Here is a 23592-nt window from a genome sequence, read left to right as displayed (position 1 = left end):
TAGATTTACTAAGTTTATTTTATTGTCCATTACATTTTTATAATACTTTGTTCATCAAACATTTCAACAAAAAGCTGAACTGATCCATCCTCTCTCAAATCGTCAGTAAAAAGAAATCAGTTAGATACATAGAATATTTGTCGGATTGTGCAAGGATAGATTGCCACATAGATTAGTAACCATTCCGTTTTTAATGGTATTTATTATAGTAATTACATAACAATGTACTCAATATTTCATAATAGACATTCTGGGGCATTTTAAATGACCCCCCTGGAATTTAAACATTTATGTATTCCTCCACATTTATACGATATCTTATTGCGTAAATAAGAAAAAAATAAATAACATAAAAACAAATTAATCAAGCAATACATATTAATTCACATATTTTAATTTAACTTATAGTTTTCAGTGTGTGTTAATTTTGCCCTTTTCAATAAAGTTTTGGAAGGAAAAAAGGGTTTTTCAGTCACGTGATGTGACGACACGCGTAGACCCTGTGATACGCTGGTGGAAGTAAAGGGAATCAAACCATCAGCTACATTTATTAACACTTAAAGACCATAATCTGTAAATTACCGTGTAAAGGGCCAAGACAAGACGCTTCAGGTTGCGCTGCTGGCCGCTGATACCCCCACAAAGAGACAAAGATGACGGCGGCGGTGTTTTTCGGCTGCACCTTTATTGCCTTCGGCCCGGCCATCGCTCTGTTCCTGTTTACCATCGCCCGGGAGCCGCTGAGGGTCATTTTCCTCATAGCCGGGTAAGAGATAATCTATATTCATTAGCGCTTGGTGAACGTTACCTTATCTTTACAAAGCAGCGTAATACTGCTGTGTTTAACTAGCTGAAACTCCAGTATTTACCAGTGTCTGTTAGCTTGCTAGCTAACAGACCGCTTCCCAGCTAACAGACCGCTTCCCTAGCTAGCTGCTACTATTAGCTTCCATTTTGGGACTCTCGATAGTTTTGTTTTTTATTCTTCTAACTCAAAGTAGAAACTAAGCTGGCCATAATTGTTCTGACACACATGTAGCAAGAAAGTAAATATTTAGTTCTAGAGTCTGCATAACCTTATCCTTATTTATGTTTCACATTACTTTAACAGTTTTATTTTTGATTCAAGCCGGCAGCTATTCACATGACTTGTAATATACAATCAGTGCCTGATCATGAGTACATACACGTTTATTGTATTCTGCAAGTTGTGTCAAGTCCAATTGCTTACATATTTTCCAGTTCTTATGATGCCCTGTGGTCAAAAAGTGGTACATTTCCTTGCTGCAACAGGGATTCAACTTTGAGTGAAGGATTTAGCATATTACACCCATATTTATTTTTATTTAAATGAGCCCTGTTACAATAAAACCTGAAAAAAAATAGTTTTCCTGATGTTGACACCAAAATGTGTTAAAGTGAGTAAGTTAAAGATATTCACCAAACCAGACTTAAATGAAGTATGAACTCAGGATTCCTTTATTCGACCTCTTAATATTGTGGTATCAAATGTGTTTTTGTCCTGCATTACAGTGTAAAGTTTCCCTTTATCCAACTGCACTAATGCATCGTCCTAATAATCACCTTTACTCATTTGTTCATTTTTTCTGCAATATGATGATTTTTTATCTCATTCTGTGTATATAGTACACCAATTTACAACCCTACAGTGCCATTGCAATATCGTTATTGATGTTTTTGATTTGATTGTCTTATTTGAGCTTTTTCTGGAAAAGACAACGTACACTTACATGGAAAGGTTAGGTCATTTATTATAGAAATGTTTTGGATTTTCAGGGGAGTTTTCCACTATTTTCAGCCATTGTAAAAACAACCGATTTTAAATGAATTATTTCTACAAATTATTGGAAGATTTTAGCTGCAGCACAACATGAAAGTATCACATTTTAATAAATGCCTTTTTTTTTTTTTACTACTTAGTCTGCTTTCACAGGTTTGAGATGTGGTTAACTCAGTGCTTAATGCCTTGTTAACAATAATACTACTGACATAAATTAACTTTAATGTTCTGCCTAGTAAGCGGTAAAGGACATTTCAGCCTGTTTATTTTTTTACCTGACCCTCAGGCCAGGTATTGTGCCAAAAATTGACCGCCTGTTGAAATATGAACACCCTGTGGGAATAGCCTACTTTTGACCATTTTAAATACCATGAAGCAGTATGCCTGCGTAGACATTCGCAGCTGTTTGTGACTGCTAAGAATGGAAGGCCAGACAATAAGAAATAAAAGCAAACACTTTTAATATGGCATTGACAGAGTAATGTACTGAACTCAAACCAAGAAATGTGCCTAGGAATTCCCTCAGGTGTCTCTCCTGCCTGTGTCTCTTTCTATATAACTATTTGTATATCTGTTTTTCTCCTCAGAGCATTTTTCTGGCTGGTGTCTCTACTGCTGGCCTCTCTGGTCTGGTTCATCTCGGTTCAGATCAGTAATAAAGAGAGCGCGGCGCAGCAGAAAGGGCTCCTCATCTTCGGCGTGGTGCTGTCCGTCCTGCTGCAGGAAACCTTCCGCTTCGCTTACTACAAGCTGCTGAAGTAAGTTGTTGCCACAACACTCACAGCTGTCTTACGCGTTTACACACACGTCATCCTCGACACAGTCTCTGTTATCACACTCAATGATGATATTCTGTGTGAACCATCTGATCCTGAGCTTTTTGACATCATGATCAGAGTTCTTACACATTCTTTGCAGTGGAGTTGTATTTTGTTGGATGAAATCACCTTTATTTAATTTTAAAATAGTCAGCAGGGGATTTTTTACAGCTTGTGTTGTGATGCGTCTGAAGTTCTGACATGACATGGGAGAAATCTGAAGGAAAAAAAATCAGACATTCACTGCTTTCAATTGTATTAACTGAGAGAAGCTTGACATAGCTGAATGAGCGAGGGGCATGCAAACATAATCCTGATGACTGTGACTAATATATCAGCTATATAATACACATTACGTGTATATTTAATAAACTATTTTTTTTTTACTGCTTTTGAGATTTTATACAAGAAATTGTTGTAGTCAATAGTCATTTCTACTTCAATATCTGTTATTGATTTAAATGTTTTCATTTTCTAAACATTTTCTTCAGATCTGCATGCTTCCAATAGCGTCCATGAAAGTACATTAAACATATATTTCAATGTGATCCCTATACGTTTTTAGAATCTAATTTCATCACAGTTTTATTTGTGGCCTGGAATCAGAACAAAGGAAATGTGAAAGAACACCAGCAGCCAGTAGAGGGCACTAAGGTTTAATCATCCTTTAATTATCGCAGTGAAGTGAATGCCAGTGCTTCTTTTATTCAGTCTATGCTTTTACCATACAAAGCTAACACAACGTGATTCTGAAACAAGTGTTTAATATGATCTACTGTGTAACACGGAGAGATAATAATACACTACTTTGCTGTAGCTTATCAGATCACATTCACAGGAATATATAGTCAGTGCTAATGTGATGGTGCATCTTTAAAGGACAAAGCATGGACGTGTTACTTCTATCAAAGAAACACAAAGTACATTGCAATTTCCTAGAACCAAAGAATATTTCATCAAATGTCATTTGTCTGACTACAGTTAAAATCCCCATTGTATTCAATTTATTCTCATTAAAAAGAAGACAAAGAGTGTAAAAGACCAGTAAATGTTTGCTTGAAATAAACTTGAAATAGTTCATTTAAAAACATTTTCTGTCAGGCGATAAACCAACAGGCCTATTAAAGAGGCTGAATGATGTAATTAAAGCAAACATTTAATCACTATAAGTCTTTCATTGTGTATAGAGATAGATAGAACCAGTAGTAAAATACTTAAAAAATGTAAACATTATATCATTCTTCCCCAAATCTCAATTTTAGAAGAAGGTGCAAAAATCGTATGTGTAACTGCGTATTATTTATTGAAAGAAGTAATAAAAAAACAGGCTTTCCCCTCTTTTTAATACCACACATATTTTATGCGTTTTTCAGTTAACACTGTAGTTCAAGTAGAGTTTGTTTCAGCGCAAAAACATGACCTACACAATGTCAAGAGACATTTTGTGTAAAAGAAAAGAAGTTATATAATCATAGTCATCATCACACCCTGACTCATAAGCTGTAGTGTCCCAGTTTCCCACCGTCATTCCTTTTCTAAAAAAAAAGGTTCATTGTCGCAGGCCGTATCATCTCCCTTTGTCTGACATATTTCTGACTGATGATCTTGTTACAGCTCACAGTAAAGAACAGGAGCTTTAAGGCTCATGTGTGTGTTTGTGTGTGTTCTCTTTCAGGAAAGCAAATGAAGGCCTCCTCACTCTCAGCCAGGAAGAAACCATGCCGATCTCCATACGGCAGCTGGCCTACGGTACAGATAGTGTGCACTTCACTTCACCTGCTACTACTCTTATTCTTTACCGTTTTTGTCTAAAGAATAAGGAAATCTCAAACTCTGTTGCTTTGTTTGTAACCATTCTTTTTAAATCATCTAGCAGTGTTGTACCTACTTCCTGTGGAGCCTAATGATCTCAATCCAATCCCTGAAATGTATTAATTTTTACAGAATCCTTTAAAACTCCTCTTGTCGTCCTTGTTACCTCAGTGTCCGGCCTTGGCTTCGGCTTCATGAGCGGAGCGTTCTCAGTGGTGAACATCCTGGCAGACTCTGTGGGGCCTGGAACCGTTGGGATCCACGGAGACTCCCAGCACTACTTCCTGTCCTCAGGTACCAAAGCTCACAAACACTTAAGCTGTTGGATGAATCCAAATCAAACCGCTGTAGTGTTTCCCTTTTGATTTTAATTGCATTTGTGTTCGCCTTTTACAGTCAATAAATGGTGTTGACTCTGATCTTACATTTACGAGGTCCATAAATATTTCGACATTGACACAATTTTCCTTATTTTGGCTCTGTACCCCACATGGATTTGAAATTAAACAATAAACATGTACTTTAAGTGCAGGCTTTCAGCTTTATTTTGAGGGTATTTCCATCCAGATCAGGTGAATGGTGTAAGAATTACAACACATGTTTATCCAGGGTATCCCCTTTTTTAAGGGACCAAAAGTAATTGGACAATTGACCTTTCGCTAAGCCCCGCCCCCCTTGGTTATTGTTGCTTAGTCCGACAAACATACTTTCAACATGGCGTTTTTGACAGCTCTTCCAGCTGAACTGCTGTCCGGCTTTTACAAAGCAGCAAATGCTGTTTCTGACCGAAGTAGACGGAAAGGTTAACAGTATACCTTTGAGGGTTACATACAGGATATCAACGTAACAAAAAATGAGCATAATGCGATCAAAATAGAGGCAAAAGCGTATAGTTCACAATCAAAAAGTGAGTTGCCACATCAGCTGATGATCCAGACGGAGGCTGGCACAAATGATGTCAACGAGCAACACTGTTCCTGTAAAGATGGGTAGGTCTATATTCACTATTATCGTCGTTATTATAGCAAAAGCACGTATAACATATAGCCTTATATGCTAGCGTATCATAACCATAATAGGCAACGTTAGCAGGCTAGCTGTAATTAACGAGGTGATCTTTCGTTAGCTCCTCAGGGTTCTGCGCCCACATCATCGGGCTTATCCATACTCTGGACCTCTGTCAGTTACAAAACGCCAACATGTCTGTAGGCCTAGAACTGCAGTCCTCCAAAAGCTTACCACAACAGTGGCATAAACCCAGAGGTGTCAAAGTAACACCACAGCCCGAGACAGCAATCGTTGTGGCCAGGGCCAAGACAGACCGAAAAAGTTGACCCATCTTCTGCCAATACAACAACCAAATGTATAGATTGAAATCACAGAATACCGAATAGTTTAACTTAACTGTAGGGTTAAAGACAAAAGTCTTACATTAGAACACACAAAAGTGTGCCGGTCGATCCTTGAGGGGTTCAGCTGAGAGTGAGGACGTCCACAAAGTTTAATCCACAGGCGACACTTGTCAGGCTTCGATTTCGGTTTGGGGAAGGGGAAAAAACGCACACCCCCCTCCAACCTCTCATACATACCAAAAACATTAGGTGTGGCCAAATCTACTATTTGATACATTCTTGAAAAGAAAGAACACACTGTTGAGCTCAGCAACACCAAAATACCTGGAAGACCATAAAAGACCACTGTGGTGGAGGACAGAATAATTCTTCTCCAGGTGAAGGAAAAACCCTACACAGCAGTTTGCCAGATCAAGAACAATCTCCAGGAGGTGGATGTATCTGTGTCAAAGTAAAAAATCAAGAGAAGTCCTCACCAGAGGAAATACAGAGGGTTCCCCACATGATGTAAACGTTAGTGATCCTCAAAAATGGGAAGGCCAGATTAGAGTTTGCTCAAACCCATCCGAAAGAGCCTGTACAGATCTAGAAAACATCCTATGGACAGATGAGACAAAGATCAAGTTGTACCAGAATGATAGGAAGAGAAAAGCATAGAGAAGGGAAGGAACTGCTCATGATCCAAAGCGTACTCCTCATCAGTGAAGCATGGTGGTAGTGTTATGGCGTAGGCATGTTTAGCTGCCAATGAAACTGCCTCCCTTATATTTAATGATGATGTGACTGCTGACAAAAGCAGCAGGATGAACGCTGAAGGGTTTCGGGCAATATTATCTGCTCATATTCGTCCAAATGCTTCACAGTGCAGGTGGACAATGACCTGACACATAATGCAAAAGCAACCAAACAGGAATTTCTGCAATGGCCAATTCAATCACCTGCCATGAATCCAAGTGAGCCTGCACTTCACTTGCTGAAAACAAAACTGAAGGGAAACTGCCAAAAGAACAAGCAGGAACTGAAGACTTCAGGCTGTCATTGGCTGGAAAAGATTTGCAACCAAATATTAAAAGTGACAATTTTATTTATGATTATGTTCCTTTGTCCAATTACTTTTGGTCCCTTTAAAAAGGGGATACCGCGTATACAATGTTTTGTTATTCCTACACCATTCCTCTGATTTGGATATAAATACCCTCAAAATAAAGCTGAAAGTCCGCACCTAAAGCACATATGGACTTTTTGATTTCAAGTCCATTGTGGTGGTGTACAGAGCCAAAATAATGAAAACTGTGTCAATGTCCAAATATTTATGGACCTGACTGTAGATGTTCTAGCCGATGCAGAGGAGCCAATTAAGAAAACTATTGTGAATTTGATGAAGAAATGTACCACTTTTTCAGCCTTCATGACCTTGGCCATCATCCTGCTGCACATGTTCTGGGGCGTGGTCTTCTTCGACGCCTGTGAGAAGCAGCGCTGGTGGGCGGTGGGCGCTGTCGTCATCAGCCACCTCCTGGTTTCCTGTCTGGTGAGTGTTGCTAGGGGGTTTGAGCATGATGAGGGCTGGTTGAAGGTACTGTTCTTCAAGACAGGCCGGAACAATACAACTGATTTTAATAGACTTTACTCTCATACGAGATATATTCTCAAGGTGATAGTAGGGATGCAGATTTATAAAAGGCCAAAAACAATATTAAACATTGTTTAACACAGTATTTAAAATGATATGGTCCCCTGCATTGTTAAAGATTTTAAATGGCAAGGTTTATTTGTTGATTTGCTTATATATTAAACCAGGCTTTGTTTTTCACATCTCTACTGTGACAGCAGGCAGAACAGCTTGTTTTAAGGTACTCATCAGGGTATTCACTGGTAATAGAAAATCCCCCCGATGAATTATTAAAGGTGCTTTTATTGCGTAAGGAATATTATTCTCCCATCATCTCCTAAGATTGGAGAATAAGGTCACGTTCTCACCAGCCTTGTTTAGTACGGGTGAATCTGGAGCGTTTAACTCCATGGTGTGGTTAGTTTGCACCTTCTGAAAAATGAAACAATTTAACAAGCTAACGTCTGGTGTGCACCAAAGAGGCGGACTATTAGGTGTGAATGGGCCCTGATATTCATTATAGTAGCTTTTTTGACATTATCACTTGGTATACAGAAGGCCATGTTCTCATATTTATGACTTCCATCACATACCATTAGCTAAACCTTCACAAACTGATGTGCCAATTTCAATGTTTAACTGCACAACTCTTTTCATTGTACCATCATATTGATACGCGTTTCCCGTCTTCGCACGCAGACCTTCCAGAACCCCGAGTACGTGGCCAGCTTGGTCCCCACCTACATCATTCTGTTCGTGATGGGCATTTGGGCGTTTTACTCCGCCGGCGGCTCCCTCAGGAACCTCAAACTCTGCCTCACCTGCAAAGACAAGGACTTCCTGCTCGCCAACCACCGGCCCAGATAACGCAGCACACTGGGCGCTGTGCAGGACTCTTTACCCAAAGCTGACCGAGTTCACACACACACACACACACACACACACACACACACACACACACACACAGACCACACAACACACAACACACAACACACAACACAGCGAAGAAGCAGAGTTAACCATCAGTTGATCTGCTGTTTCACCAAGAGGTTTTTCATCTTCAATCTAAACACGTAAAAGAAGAGTCACAGAAAGGTCCTTTAATTAATACAGTTTGTTTGTATAATTCAAAAATACACAATCTCTGAAATCTAGCTGGTAGTGTCCCGTTTGTTGCCTGATGCTTCGAAACAAACCAACAAAAGGTGTTTTTAGATGGCGAAGCGTTTCACATTCTGTAAATACTCCCAATGTTTTCAACTATCTTCTTTTCAAATGTGTCAAAGGCTTGATTTCTCATTTCTGATCAGAACTCTTTGTGTAAATATTTATGCATTTTTAATTCCCAGCTGTGTAGATAGTGAAACCTTTTTTTCAAAATGTGATATCTTTAGTCTGTGTAAGAACTTGACGTTGATTTGAAATGAACAGAGATTTGAGGTTTTTTGTTTAATCAGTTATCTAGAAGCAATGACTTTATTCCTTCTGTAGGACAATTAAACTAAATCACCTTGACTTCCTTCAGTTGAGTCTTTCATTCCATGCTTCAGTATTTATGCCTCTAAGATGATGGTTACTAATAAGAAGGCTGAATGCATAAACACTTATTGTTTAACTCATTTGCACACTTTGGCTTCTACTTCTCGTTATTCCAAATCACTCAAAGGTATCAAAGTGTGGTCCTGCAGGAATTACAACATTCTGCGGCTTTCAAAGACCTGTGGTTCTATAGGAAAATGTTGAATCCTGTTCTTGAGAGAATAAAATTGTTTAATATGTTAAGTCCTTATCTAAAACTCAGCTTCAGTGTAGATAAACAGATGGTTAATGTACTTTATTTCTCGCTTGTGTGTACACAAACCCACTATTTATAAAAACATAAATAGGATCAAGAACAGGGGAAATTGGGCCTTCATGATCTCTGAATGTTGAATTTCTTTGTTGACTTTTATTATGTTCTGAGCGAGTGCAGGAGTTATCATGAATGCTCCAATAACAAATGTTTTCCATTTGTACCTGGTTTTATTTTGGTGTTGATCTGCTTGTACAGTTTGTAAAGTCCTCCATGTTTCTACCAGTGAACTAGTTTAAGGTTAAGCTTAGAATTTCTTTTATTACTTGATTCCAAACATAATTAAATGAGGCTTGTTCGGGTAGAGAAGACTTGATGAGGTTAACCTACAGCTTAATTAATGCACACCATAATAGAATCCTGCAATAAAATCTCCCTTCATAAAGGTTATATATTTTTGTTTATTTATTTCAAAAAGACGTTGATTCAAGAGTGTGATCATTTTGGAGGGTGTACTATGTGGTACTGTTGAACTCCGAGGTTTTTCAGTTTTTTTTCCTGAGTGTGTGGGAGAGAAACTCCCTCTAGAGGGAACTTGGGAATGTAGCCTTTGCAGGCCATTTACATGCACAATGACCTATACAACACACTAGAGGGAAAGGGAAACCCAAAAAAGCATAGTAGGGCCCCTTTATTTTGTCCAATATATTCTTTCATGACCAAAGACTTAAAAAACCATCATGGTACTAATAGGTCTGTCACTTAATGCCACCGACAGTTTAGAAAAGTAAGAAAGTATTGATATAAAACAACACCAGATTAACTCTACAAGTCCTGCGACAAATGCTTAATTAATACAGAAAAAATATAACACTACAGAATAAGTCATTTCATGGGATCTCTTAATGAGCCGTCTGCAGGACACAAAGCAGGCGCCAGGTTTCAGTACTGTGTGTGTATGTGTGTGTGTGTGTGTGTGTGAGAGAGTGATCGCAAAAGCTTTACTTTATGATGATGCTTCAGTTCTCACGTCCGAAAAGACAATGAGCTCAAGGAGTATGACATTAAGAAGCTTTATTTTTAAGAAGATTTATCAGAAATCACTCACTTTAAAACAAAAAACATAATCTTAAAATGTCCCCCCACTCTGCCACCCCCTCTCTACTACTCTTGTTTCCATTTATGAAAGCGGACACCTCCTGGCAGGGCGATACAAAGCCTGTTGGGCTCTCTTGAGGGCTTCAGTCAGTCAAAGGCCTTTTTCACACAGACAGCAGACAGACAGCGCAGGAAGTGTTTCCTCTGCCCAGACTTTCACATGCTAATGCGAGTCCGTGCAGCTGGTCACACTGGCGTCACCACTGTGCACATGTTCTGGAGCGTGGTCTTCTTCGAAGCCTGTGAGAAGCAGCGCTGGCCGCCGTCGTCATCAGCCACCTCCTGGTTTCCTGTCTGGTGAGTGTTGCTAGGGGGTTTGAGCATGATGAGGGCTGGTTGAAGGTACTGTTCTTCAAGACAGGCCGGAACAATACAACTGATTTTAATAGACTCTCGTACGAGTACAACACAAGTCCGAGAAGTGGGTTAATATAAAACCTCTACACTTTTTATAGAGAGCACTGCATGAAATGTAAATTGTAAATTATTTTGTAATAAAGTTAATAATGCATTGTCCAAAAGAACATCCTGGTAATCATCAACATATGCTTAAAACCTTCAAAACATTTGTTGAGAAATAAATGTGTTATAACATTATAGGCAAGGCAAGTTTACTGATACAGCACCTTTCAACACAAGGCAATAAAGATAAAAGCATGGACACATTTTTCCAAATCCAAATTCCATATTTATGACTTCCATCACATACCATTAGCTAAACCTTCACAAACTGATGTGCCAATTTCAATGTTTAACTGCACAACTCTTTTCATTGTACCATCATATTGATACGCGTTTCCCGTCTTCGCACGCAGACCTTCCAGAACCCCGATTACGTGGCCAGCTTGGTCCCCACCTACATCATACATCATTCTGTTCGTGATGGGCATTTGGGCGTTTTACTCCGCCGGCGGCTCCCTCAGGAACCTCAAACTCTGCCTCACCTGCAAAGACAAGGACTTCCTGCTCGCCAACCACCGGCCCAGATAACGCAGCACACTGGGCGCTGTGCAGGACCCTTTACCCAAAGCTGACCGAGTTCACACACACACACACACACACACACACACACACACACACACACACACACACACACACACACACACACACACACACACACACACACACACACACACACACACACACACACACAGCGAAGAAGCAGAGTTAACCATCTGTTGATCTGCTGTTTCACTAACAGGTTTTTAATCTTCAATCTAAACACATAAATATCATCCTCTTCTTCACAGTCAGACTCAACCTTTTCAGTAATATGATCCTCAATTTCTGTAACCTCTTCCTCTACATCATCATCAAAATCTTCTATTTCTTCCAAAATCAATTGCAAGGCCCTCAAAGCATTGAATCGTGTGGCCATCTTGATCAGTTGTGATAAGGAACTGCACTGGCAAAGCTATATTTATTGTGTCCTGTCCTCCAATTTGAGACTGGGATAGAATATACAAAAATAGAGAATTGGTTCCCGCAGACAGGTGTCTGTGCTGGAACTTTGCAACAATGCTGCAACCTTGTGCGGGAACAACATGGGCACGGGCACAAACACACACACCCCACACCCCCCCCCCCCACACACACTCTTGTATTAGCCCCAGGTCCACTGTAATGTAAATGTGGGTGTACAACGTGTGGTCATCGAAAATGTGTTCTGATATATGTTCTTCATAATAAATGAGCCAAGGCCATAGCCTACAAATCTAGGCACACCCAGAGCTATATAGACACTAAGAGTTACGACACTCTCTGATGTCTTTAATTATTGTCACGTGGTTCATCCAAACAAACGCTGCGCTGTCATGTTATTCTATGGGACAGACAGCAGCGATTGAGTTATTGAATGGTAAATGTAGCTTTCCAGTGAATGAAGCCTTAGCTTGACGCTCGTAACAATCTCCCTCGTCGTAATCCAAATCAAAAAATCCACAGGACAACTCGGTAAATTCAACTGTTTACTTCAATTCAAGAAAAATAAGCACAGAAAATAATGTGTTTTTACAAAGTTATACAGTTTATCCAAAGATCGAGAGAGAATGAGAGAGGTCAAAAAACAGTTTGGCTCCACTCTTGCATTTCCTGACTGACCCCAGATTAACCCCGGAAACTCCTCCCATGAGTGTATCAAAACACCAACAAACTGCATTTAGGCTCCTACATTACCGGCCCCTAATTGTAATCAATGCCCTTGAAGACAATTACTCAAACTTTTAACTTAAATTAAAGGAGCCTACATGCTATGTTACTTTTACTGTAGTTAAAGAACAACAATATAAACAAATCTTATTCTTGTTCATCGCCCTGTCCAAACGGGTCTTTCAAAACAGTTCATCAATTATCCTCTGATTCTTGCAGAAGACATAGCTTTGTTATTGGACGACAAAGCTCATTGGTCTTGGTCTTGACTTTCACCTGACGAACCAGGCCTTTCTTGTCGGGAAAGGTTTCCACAATTCTTCCAAGTGGCCATGAATTTCTGGGTGAAGTGTCGTCTACAATCAGCACCACATCACCGATGCAGAAGTTTCTTCCAGGCGTGAACCATCGTTGACGTTCTTGAAGCTGCATGAGGTATTCCTTGCACCAGCGTTTCCAGAACACGTCCGCGAGGTACTGGACCTGTCTCCATCTACGATTAGCGTACTGGTCGTCCTTGTTGAATACCCCTGGTGGTAATTCAGGTTTGATCTTGAGCAACACCAGGTGGTTGGGTGTTAAAGCCTCTAAATCATTGAGGTCTGAAGATGACTTTGTGATGGGCCTGCTGTTTATGACAGCCTCAGCTTCACACAGCAAGGTATGGAGACCTTCTTCATCCAAAAGTTGTTCCTTCACTGTGATGTTCAGAATCTTCCTCACTGAGCGGATCAGCCGCTCCCAGCTTCCTCCGTGGTGAGAACCTGCGGGAGGATTGAAGTGCCATTGGACGCCCTTCTGTTGCAACTGTTTTGCGATCTTTTTAGTGTTCCACTCTTGGATCGATTTCTTCAACTCACTGTCGGCAGACCGGAAGTTGGTGCCATTATCTGAGTACATCTCTTTGACTTGGCCTCTTCTGGCAAGGAATCTTCTAATTGCGTTGAGGCACGCGTCCGTGTCAAGTGAAGAGGCAACTTCTAGATGTACGGCTCGTATGGCGAGACACGTGAAGATGACGCCGTATCTCTTTACTTGCCCTCTTCCTCTTTTCACCAGGAACGGGCCGAAGTAGTCGACACCGACTCTTGTGAATGGGGGATCGTCGGGCAGGACCCTGCATTTTGGTAGATCCGCCATGAGTTGTTTGCCAGCAGTTCCGTGTAATTTTTTACAGGTGATGCACTTGGACAAAAACCTTCTGATGGTTCCATTTGCTCCAGGGATCCAGAATCGTTGTCGCAGTTGAGCTAACATGTGATTCCTTCCGGCGTGAGCTGTTATCTCATGAGTATGTCTCAGCACCAGCCTTGTGATGTGCGAATCTTTTGGCAAGATGACTTGCTGTTTGGAATCATCCGGCATTGCTGCTCGGCTCAACCTTCCGCCGACTCTCATGACTCCGTCTTGAAGTACTGGATTCAGCTTATGAAGTGAGCTGCCTTTCTTTACCCTTTGATGCTTCTTCAGGGTTGCCAAGTCTTCTTTGAAACTTTTCTTTTGACAGTACTTCACAATTTCTTTTTCTGCTTCAGTCAAACCTTCACAGGTTAGGTGTGTTCCTTTAAAAGTTTTCTTAAACTGATTCACTCTGCTTTCTCCACTTAAAGTGTTTGGTTCTTTTCTCTTTGCTTTCAGTTCCTTGAGCAAGTCTTTCAGTTTCAGAAACCAGGCAACAGCACGTTTAAGCTTTGTCCAGGATGAGTAGTGAGTCATCCAATAGTCCATTGTATCTTTGGGCTCTTGAGCCTGAATGACATGTACTTGAGCTACTCTTTTGACCTCTGGGTCGTTGACGTCCAGCATTCCAGGATCTGGATTCTTGGGCCACTGATCTTGTGAGCAAAGCAAGAAATTTGGTCTTGAAAGCCAGCTTTCACATGTCAGGAATGCTTCAACAGTCTGTCCTCTCGAGACATGATCAGCGGGATTCAGAGTTGTGTTGACGAACTTGTGATCATCCTTGGACATTTCGATATCCTCGTCTTGTCCGGCATCGGGAAAGTCCTGCTTGAACTGCAGTTGCCAGAGCTCTTCTAGCTTAGCTACTGAGATTCGATTAGCAAAGACTTCTGTCAATCTGTTTGTCTCCATTGTACCACTTCCACCCCTGAGCGGTCCATTTACAGTCCAGCCTAATATTGTTCTCACGGCGTATGGTCCATCGTCCACGCTGTTGACCACTTGTAGTGGCTCCATCGCCTTGGGAACATTTGCTCCAATGAGTAATCCAACCCCAGCTTTAATAGTGGGAAGTTTCACCTCCTTTAGGTGAGGCCAACTGTTAACATCCTCTTGGCGGGGGATATTATCTTTGGTTACAGGGATGTGTTTTTGTGAATACACCTCTGAAAGTTCAATAAACTGGTTGCTATCCAGACTACTGATTTCCAGTCCAGTGACAATGCATGTGTTCACAACAGATTCATTACCCATAGTACGCAACGAGATATTAACATTGCGTCCATTCATGTTAAGTTGGTTTATCAGTGACTCTGTAGCGAAAGTAGCTGAGCTACCTGGGTCCAAAAAGGCATATGTTCTCACTGCCTTGGTTCCTTTTTGTGCCTTGACACACACTGGAATAATGGAAAGGACACAATCCTCCTTACCGGCCCCAATGATGCCAAAAGTTTCAGTCATTTGTACAAGAGCACTTGATAAAGATTGTTGTCCACGACTTTCTGTTGCAGTTTCTCCCTGCAAGTCTTTAGTGTACATGTGCAGCAGTGTGGGATGCAGTCGAGAGCACTCTTCACATTGAACTTTCTCTTTGCAGCTGCTACTCATGTGACCGTGTTTCAAACATGCAAAACACAAACCTTTGCGTCTCAAGAAGTCAATCTTTTCTTTGTGTGGCTTGCCCTTGAGTTTTCTGTAGACTGTGAGGCTGTGTTGCTCTCCTTTGCAATAAACACAAGGCTTGCTGTTTGCGTCCACTGTGACAGGTTGTGTTTTTAAAGTTGCTTGCTTGTCGTTTTCCATCTTGACTTTGTTTTCGATTCCGGCGGGAACAACGGCTGTTGTGAATACCTTCTTGGGTTTGAATGCCTCGGCATATTGTGGTTTTGGTCGGACTGGGTCTTTCATGCCTGTGGTGGTTTCTTTTATGTTTCCATAGAGTGGGTGTAACATATATCTAACCTGCTTGTTGACAAAGTTGACAAAATCCTTGAAATTCGCTCTTTTCTTTGTTTTTTCTTGTAGGTCGCAGGCAGACTTAATTCAAAAGAGGTCAATATTTCAGCAACTTACCTCTGGAACTAATCTACGCGCCGCAATGTCAGTGAACGGGGTCCAACGCCCAAATGCCAATGTTTGGAACTATCTCGATGTCCATACCCCGGAAGTAGGCGCCGCCATTTTTTACAACGGAGGTCTCGGATTGAGCCCTGCCAATTGTCTGTGCCCAGTCCTACATCTTTTGATTAATTAACATATTTTGATATACTACATCAGGTTGTATTTACTTTATTTATCCAACATTTTTAAATATGTGCTATACAGCAGTATTTTTTACAAGGCATAGAACATGAGTAGCCTACAACTAAAATAATAATAATAATAATAAAAGTAAATGTGATCAAATATAAAACCTTGAAATGCGGAAGGGTCGTCATCGGCAGTCCATCACGTGGTTACCGAAAATAACCGAGTGACACGAGCCGATTTTAGTCGAGACCGGTGGAAAGTTTGTCTCAAAACTCGGTGTGTGTTAAAAGACGATCCACAAGCACAGAATCGAGATCCACAAGCGCATTTTCGGTCGACAATTACGAAATGGATTCACAAATATCTGAAAATGTTAGAGAGAGACTCACAAATGTAATCATAGTACTCACAGATCTTTCGTTTTATTTATGAAAATATTTTTTTCTTATTTGAAAGTCTGTTTTACAGTTTCAAATCAAACATTTACTCACGTATTCTTTTTCTTTTCGCACAAATAATTATGACACATATCTACCCCCATAATAAACACTCTGTTATAAGTAAAAGTCCTGCATTCAAAATGTTACTTAAGTAAAAGTGAAAAAGTATTCGCATCAAAATATACTTAAAGTAAAACCACTCTGTATATGATCACAGCATCATATATGTTTTGATCATAATTATTGATGCTCAAAAGTGTTATCAAAGCTGGTAAAGGTGCAGCTAGTTTGACTCGGAATCCAGTGGTAGCAACCGATGCCACTACAGATGCCACTACTTTCTGCCGCAAAGTAGTGGCATCTGTAGCCGCAGACGCCACAACATGCTGCAGATGCCACGAAAGGGGAAATACGTATATTTCTCCCAGTGTTCAGAAGTCGAAAATGCACTCTGAATGTTACGTACTGTAATAATGGTTTAGATGTAGGCTATATATTAAACAGTAAGGTACTTAAAACACATGATGATAGTTAGTAAAATTGTATTATGAAATATGAAAACATATATATTATGAACTATTATTATAGTCATAGATATTACACTTTCCACAGAGAAAGCGCCCTCTACCAGCTGCCACTGCTAAACTGAGACATTTTCCACGATAAATAGGCCTAAGTGTTAAAACAGCAGCATTTGCCACGGAAAGCGAGTGGCAACTATACGTTAAACATTCGTTTGCCTCGGAATCCAGTGGTAATTCCCCTTCAGCAACCGTCGGCAAGTACTGGCATCTGGCATTTCCAAGGCATCTGTGGTAATAGTGGCATCTGCAGTCGCAGATGCCACTATTACCACAGATGCCTTGGAAAGTAGGCATAGTGGCATCTGCAGCTGTCACCGGAAGTACTTGCCACTGCTTGCAAATGCCACAAATTCATCCAGGAGAAATGCGTTTCATGAAAGTTACGGTCAGTGGCGGTTCTACATGGAATTGCACCCCGGGCGATATCCCCTTCGACCAAAGAGGGGCACTCCCTCCATCCATCCATCCATCCAAAAGATTTAAGTCCATTGTCTCTTTATTTAATCCTTAGAACTGTGCAGTTTTGCCTTTGCCTTGTTCTCTGTTAATACTACATGCAAAGTTATTTTTAACATTAGGTTTGATTTTTAAACAGCACACTCATAGATAGAAGCCATCTAATTGCGTTTGGTGTTCTGTAAGTTACATTTTAGTTATAATTAATTGTTTTCTGCATCAGTGAGTAAGTAGCCTACATCTCTGCTTGCAGCCGCGGCCCCGCCCACGCGCACTCCCACCTGCGCATACTTTATGCTAATGAGCAGGTGCAGCGGTTCTTGAGGCACGCGGTTGGCCGCTCACGGATGATCCGGATGGAGCAGCGCAGGGAGCAGCGGGAGTCCAGCCGGAGGGTTTTCACCAGGTGATGCTGTCCAAACCTGACTGACTGCGGATCCGCGAAACACGAATGGATCCCTATTTAAGACGGAGCTGGAAAAGGCTTCTTCACTTATTATCTTTGTATTATATTCTAATTTATCAAGGTGAGCCACATCCTTACACGGGACTCTTCTTCTGGTTATTCTGCATATACAGTGAAGTGTGTTTTCTCAGAGAAAGTGAATAAATAATAAATAATCAGTCCTACATGTCCATTACATTTTGTGTTAGGACTTAGAAAATAAGGACTAACAAGGGGAAATTATTCTCTTGATTTTCATTTTATTGAAGTAAAATTGGCTTTGTCAGTTATATTTATTTTACTTTCAACATTTTTTACATTGTTGTACATGACTTTTTCTTTATTTCCAATGATTTCAGCGCATCTGTCCTTCGGTGTTGAGAGAGTGAACGTTTCTAACTGGAATGAATTTAATAAGTGAGTTCATTTTTTAAATTTCAGTAGCAACGTGTTGTTTTAATTATGTTTCATCATCATTTAAATCCTTTTAGGTTATTTGCATTAATACCTATATACAGTAAATAGTATTTTTGTATATAACATGTACAGTATTCAGTTTTTTGGTATTATATCAAAACATTTAAAATAATAATATAAAAAACGTGTTATCATTTTAACTGGGTTAAAATGGTTGGTTTATGCATCAATTAGTGCAACAGAATATCAATTAGCATCTATTTTGATAATCAATTACTCATACAAGTTATTTATTATACCAAACTTGAAAAAAAAAACATTGATCGCAGGTTCTCAAAATGTCATTGTGCTTCTTTTCTGAGTGAATTTTGAATAACTTTTGATTGTTGGCTGCAAAGAATATTTTGACTAAAATGTGTGATCTTGGAAGCATTCTCACTATTTTCGACATTTAAAGATCAACTAATTAATCTATGTATTGATAACAGCAAAAAGCAGATTAAATTGATTTTTAGCAGCCCTAGTGATGTTTTACGTGGCCCTTTGACACTGGAATATTATGGAGCAGGCATTGTTTGCTTGATTGACAGGTAGTTTTTTGGGGGGTTGTTTGGGTTTTTTGGTGGTTTGGTTGGTTCCTGGTTGGTGGGTTTGTGGTGTCAGGGGGAAAGCTGCCGCATGAACAAACCTCTCCTTGTTCTCTCTGTCCCAGCAGCGGGAGCAGTGGGATAAAGCAGCAGAAATGGGACACCGCTTCCCAGGGAGGGCAGGTAGGCAGCTGCATTGATCATTGATGCTGATGGAGCTGCTTCAAGCGGCAAGCACACAGCCGCAGATCACCCAAAAAATCTGCAACACTAACACCAAAACACAGAGCCGGAGAAAAAAAAAACTACTATCACCTGAAGGGTTTTATTTGGTTAAATGTCCATATATGCCAGAATATCCAGCACAAACATCCTACAAATTTAATCAGAGATATAGTTAGGGTAGATGTACTGTAAAAAATATATAATTTAAACATGCATAAAGAAGTTAATTATGTTAATAACTAACACTATATATCATGGTTTATAAATGAAGATTATCAACATGTTTTCAGAAATAATATAGAATGGGGTTGAGTGGCAGTTATAATTCTTACAAAAGTTTGACATTATTACAAAAATGTCAAAATACAAAAATGTCTTATGACTTTGAATATTTTGTATGATTTTAGTAGCGTATTTTAGGTTATGCTTCTGTTTTTATTGAAAGGTTAACACTGATCGAGTCCAGAACAATGTATTTAAGCACAGAAAAAGTACAAATGACCCATGGGATCAGAATGAGACTATACCTAGATGACATGTATAGATATGAACTCAAAAGGCACTTTGTCCCCAGCTAATGTGCAGTTCAGTATGTAGGTAAAATTGCTCGACATTGACATTTGTTCTTCAGAAACCGACATGTCAGGTAGTCCCAGCAGGGATATACAGTAGCCGGTCTGTTGTCTCACCCTTCCGCTATCAGAGCCTCGATCAGCCTGAATGTGTTTTGTTTGGATTCCCTTTGGCTTAGAGAGGCGTGAGAATCCGGTCCAAACTATAGAAGTTAGCAAACTAACAAAGCAATTAGTAGCACAGGTCGTAGACCATAGGCATAGAGAGCGGATCTGTCTTGTGTGAGATCTCTGTCACTCGGCGTTACACTGCTGTATGTGTGTTTACGTTTGACCTGCTCAGTATCGATATCTCAGATAGTAATCAGTGATTAATGATTCATAGTCGCACACTCCTCTGACAACCCCTACCCCTAACCCTTGCCATCTGCTTTGTTTGGGCTTTTTGGGATGAAAGCCTTCGTTTGAGAGCTCAGGTATCCAGGGAGGCTCAAGACTTAGAAACAGCTTTTGACTGATGGTTCGTGAATGCAAATGTTTTAAAACCAATGCTGCGGTCATTGTATATTTTTGTTAAATTTCTGATTGTAATAATCTGCCATTTTTCATTGCCAAAAAATACAGATATTTTATGTATATTTAGTTTTCTCCAAGAGTTTGGTTCCAGTACAGCTTTCAAAATGGAATGTTGAATTTGGTAAACTTGGGGAGAATTCATACGTAAATTCAGCATAATACTTGATAAACATCCCTTCACTTATATCTTGTACAATAAAGATTATCCAAAATGGGAAAAAACATGGGGGGAGATGGTAGAGGAGAGGGTGGGGTTGTAGACATGGATGGGAAAGCTGAGTTTGAAGTCACAGAGGAGTCATTAATGAGACTTGTTGACAGCTCTTTTCTTTCAAGCCTCTTCTTTTCCCAGCACTGTCTCAGTTTCATACTCTCTAGTACAGACAACAACCAGTATGGTTGGGAGGAATTTCTTCGCCAAACCAAACACAGAATTGTAAAAGCTTTCGGTGTCTTACATTTTTCTCAGATCGTTATAGATCTGATCAACAAGAGCTGAGCTTTTTTCAGATTTGCTTGATTTCATATTAAAGTCATGGAATTCATTGAAAGAATCAGAATGCGTTGCTAGGTTTTGGTTTGCTCAAATCGGCTTTGTGCTCCCTTTGCCAAACAGTGCCCTGGGCCAATATGAAAATCATCAGGTACAATAAACTTAGTAGGTTGGAAAAGGGTCTGGTAGGATAATTTATTGAATGACTGAATGCCAACAAATATTGAATTAAATACAAGTTTATACAATTTCTTTCCTTGAAGGACCTCCAGACAGAAGCTGCTGCATTAGGAAGCAACATGTCTGGCTCCAGTCATTCACTGGTCAGCCGGATCACTGCGTCCAACCTGATGTCCAACCTGACGTCAAACCTTACGTCCTCCAGCATGGAGAGCACACCAACCTCCTCTAGAACCCTCAGCTTAGACCAATCATCTTCAACGACAGCACCATCTAGTCAAACACCATCTAGAACAGTATCACCCAGCCAATCCCCAGGCAGCATAGCTAAAACCAGCCAATCACTAGGCAACACTGGACAAGTCAGCAGATCACCAACCACCATAACATCAGCCAACCAATCAACAGGCAGCCGAGTACAAAATAGCCAATCAGCAAACAACAAAACATCAGTCAACCAGTTACTTGGCAGCGCATCAGAAGCTAGCCAATCAACAACCCCCAAAACATCAGCAAGCCAATCACCAGGTAACTTAACACCAACTAGTCAATCATCAACCACCACATCATCAAAGAGGAAATCCCAAGGCAGCGCAACACAAGCCAGCTTATCACCAACCACCATAACATCAGCCAACCAATCACCAGGCAGCCCAGTACAAAATAGCCAATCAACAACCCCCAAAACATCAGCCAGCCAATCACCAGGTAACATAACACCAACTAGCCAATCATCACCCACCACATCATCAAAGAGGAAATCCCAAGGCAGCGCAACACAAGCCAGCCTTTCACTAACCATCAAAACATCAGCAAGCCAATCACCAGGCAGCACAACACAAGCTAGTCAATCACCCACCACCAAAACATTGGCCAGCCAATCAACAGGCAGCACAACACAAGCCAGGCAATCATCCACAAGCAGAACAGCAGCCAGCCAATCACCAGGCAACACAACACAAACCAGCCAATCACCAACCCAAACAGTGCGGTCCAGCCAATCACACACAATCAAAAGAAAAACATTAAGCACCACACCAACAGCCAGTCAAACACCAACCAAAATATCACCAACCAGCCAATCACCAACAAAGAAGGCCCCACCTGGCCAGTCTTCAACTAGGACAGCCAAATCCAGCCAATCATCACCCATCACAGTGCCAGCCAGTCAATCACCAGTCAGCAATGCCCTTGCCAAAAACGTAGCTCACCACTCAGCCAGTACTACAAAACCTAGCCAATTTTCATCCAGTCAGACACCATTAAGCCAATCAACAAACGGCGCAAAGACATCAGACCAATCAGCACTTGACTCAACATATTCAAATCAATCACCAAGCACTTTAGTAGCAGCTAATACATCCTTAAACAGTTTAAACATATCACACCGTGTATCATCAATCTTGACATCACATAACCAATCACAGTCCAATTCAACACCGTCTGTCCAATTGCCATCAAACCAATCATCATCCGGTTTATCAGGAAACACATTCAGCAGAGATGGTCCTCCAAGTAATATTTCCCTGTCAGCCAGGCAGGGGAAGGAAGCCATGAGGTCATCATTTCGCCGGATTGAAGGTATGTTTATAAAGGGTCATATGTAAAATTCAATCTTAAAGCCATGATTAAGGATACATTTTTATATTGTTAAGATGGCACAAGGAAAGAAAATTGAAAAGGGAACGTTTTTATGTTTACTTTCGTCTGTTCTGTCTAATGTAAAATATTTGCAGCGCTCAAAAAACTGTGTTGCTGTCCCACTTGTCTTCACACAAAGCAATCTTTAAGCACTATAAATAACAGCAATACATTTTATTCTTTTTTTTTTAAACAACGGCATTGTGGACTGGGACCCCCTACCAGAGTCACCTTTTGTGCTCTCTTTGACTGAGCCTCCGGCAAGCGACATTTAATGGACTTTTTCTATTTTTTGGATGTGTGATTGTTGTGGTGGAGGTGCACCAATATAGTATTTTAATTGTTAATATATATATTTCAACATTTTTGGAAGCCCGTTGCCTGAGTCACGAGACCCTGGGCCATCTCATTTGTCAACATGCTTAGCAAACGGCACCCTATCACCTGGATTTGGACAAAAACTTACAGTGTTGCAAAATCATTCCATCATGAAGGACTTAATTATTGAACTAAACAGTAATTATGAATAAGTCTAAAAACACTCAGCATTGCAGGCCTGACAGATATTCTGCCCAAAATGTCCAACGTTTTTTAAACCGCCTGAAGACATTTTTGAAGATCCAGAAAGTTGTATATTGCAGCTTTTAATAGAGCAACAAGTGAGTCCTCTGTTTAACTTTCCCCTCACAGAATGAGAAAAAGGAAAATAGCTTTTATCTGATTAATTGCCCCCCCCCCAATGACCCCTCTCATAACCCCCCGTATGTTACCTGGGCTTGTGTGGGTCGTGGCTGGCTGAACAGACCTGCTGTCAGACCCACCGAACAGATGGTGCTACTGCAGGATGTGGAGCCCCTGTTTGGTGTTTGGTGGTACGTTCAGTGACTGAAACATTTGCTGGGGCCCCATCACTCCGTATGACTGCTGACAGACAGGGGATTTGCTTAGAGACCTGCAGTTACTCAACGTTAGCTATCTGTTGCAGTGGTTGATTTGCATTTTATATTTATAATCTTACTTTTTCTTTCTTAATTTTTAACCTGAGAAATGT

General features: G+C 40.5%; 2 protein-coding genes across 2 annotated transcripts in view; both read left to right on the top strand.

Annotated features, from left to right (window-relative positions):
* Positions 1 to 486: 486 nt before the first annotated feature.
* On the top strand, positions 487 to 9637 carry aph1b (APH1B gamma secretase subunit). Its single transcript, XM_063882343.1, has 6 exons — positions 487 to 766; positions 2389 to 2559; positions 4295 to 4368; positions 4603 to 4725; positions 7187 to 7314; positions 8095 to 9637. Exons 1-6 carry the CDS (start codon positions 654 to 656, stop codon positions 8260 to 8262), a joined length of 777 nt encoding a protein of 258 aa, XP_063738413.1. The 5' UTR covers positions 487 to 653; the 3' UTR covers positions 8263 to 9637.
* Positions 9638 to 22388: 12751 nt separating this feature from the next.
* The window catches only part of otog (otogelin), a 44292-nt gene continuing 43088 nt past the window's right edge, over positions 22389 to 23592 (top strand). The window contains exon 1 of the mRNA XM_063881357.1: positions 22389 to 22481. Coding sequence (XP_063737427.1) covers positions 22454 to 22481 — 28 coding nt within the window. The 5' untranslated portion in view covers positions 22389 to 22453. The remainder of the gene's footprint in view (positions 22482 to 23592) is intronic.

The sequence above is a fragment of the Eleginops maclovinus genome, chromosome 4 (genome assembly GCF_036324505.1).
Source record: "Eleginops maclovinus isolate JMC-PN-2008 ecotype Puerto Natales chromosome 4, JC_Emac_rtc_rv5, whole genome shotgun sequence".
NCBI classification, from domain to species: Eukaryota; Metazoa; Chordata; class Actinopteri; order Perciformes; family Eleginopidae; genus Eleginops; species Eleginops maclovinus.
The sequence above is the reverse complement of the archived record's forward strand: the minus strand, read 5'-3'. Positions and strand labels throughout refer to the sequence as shown.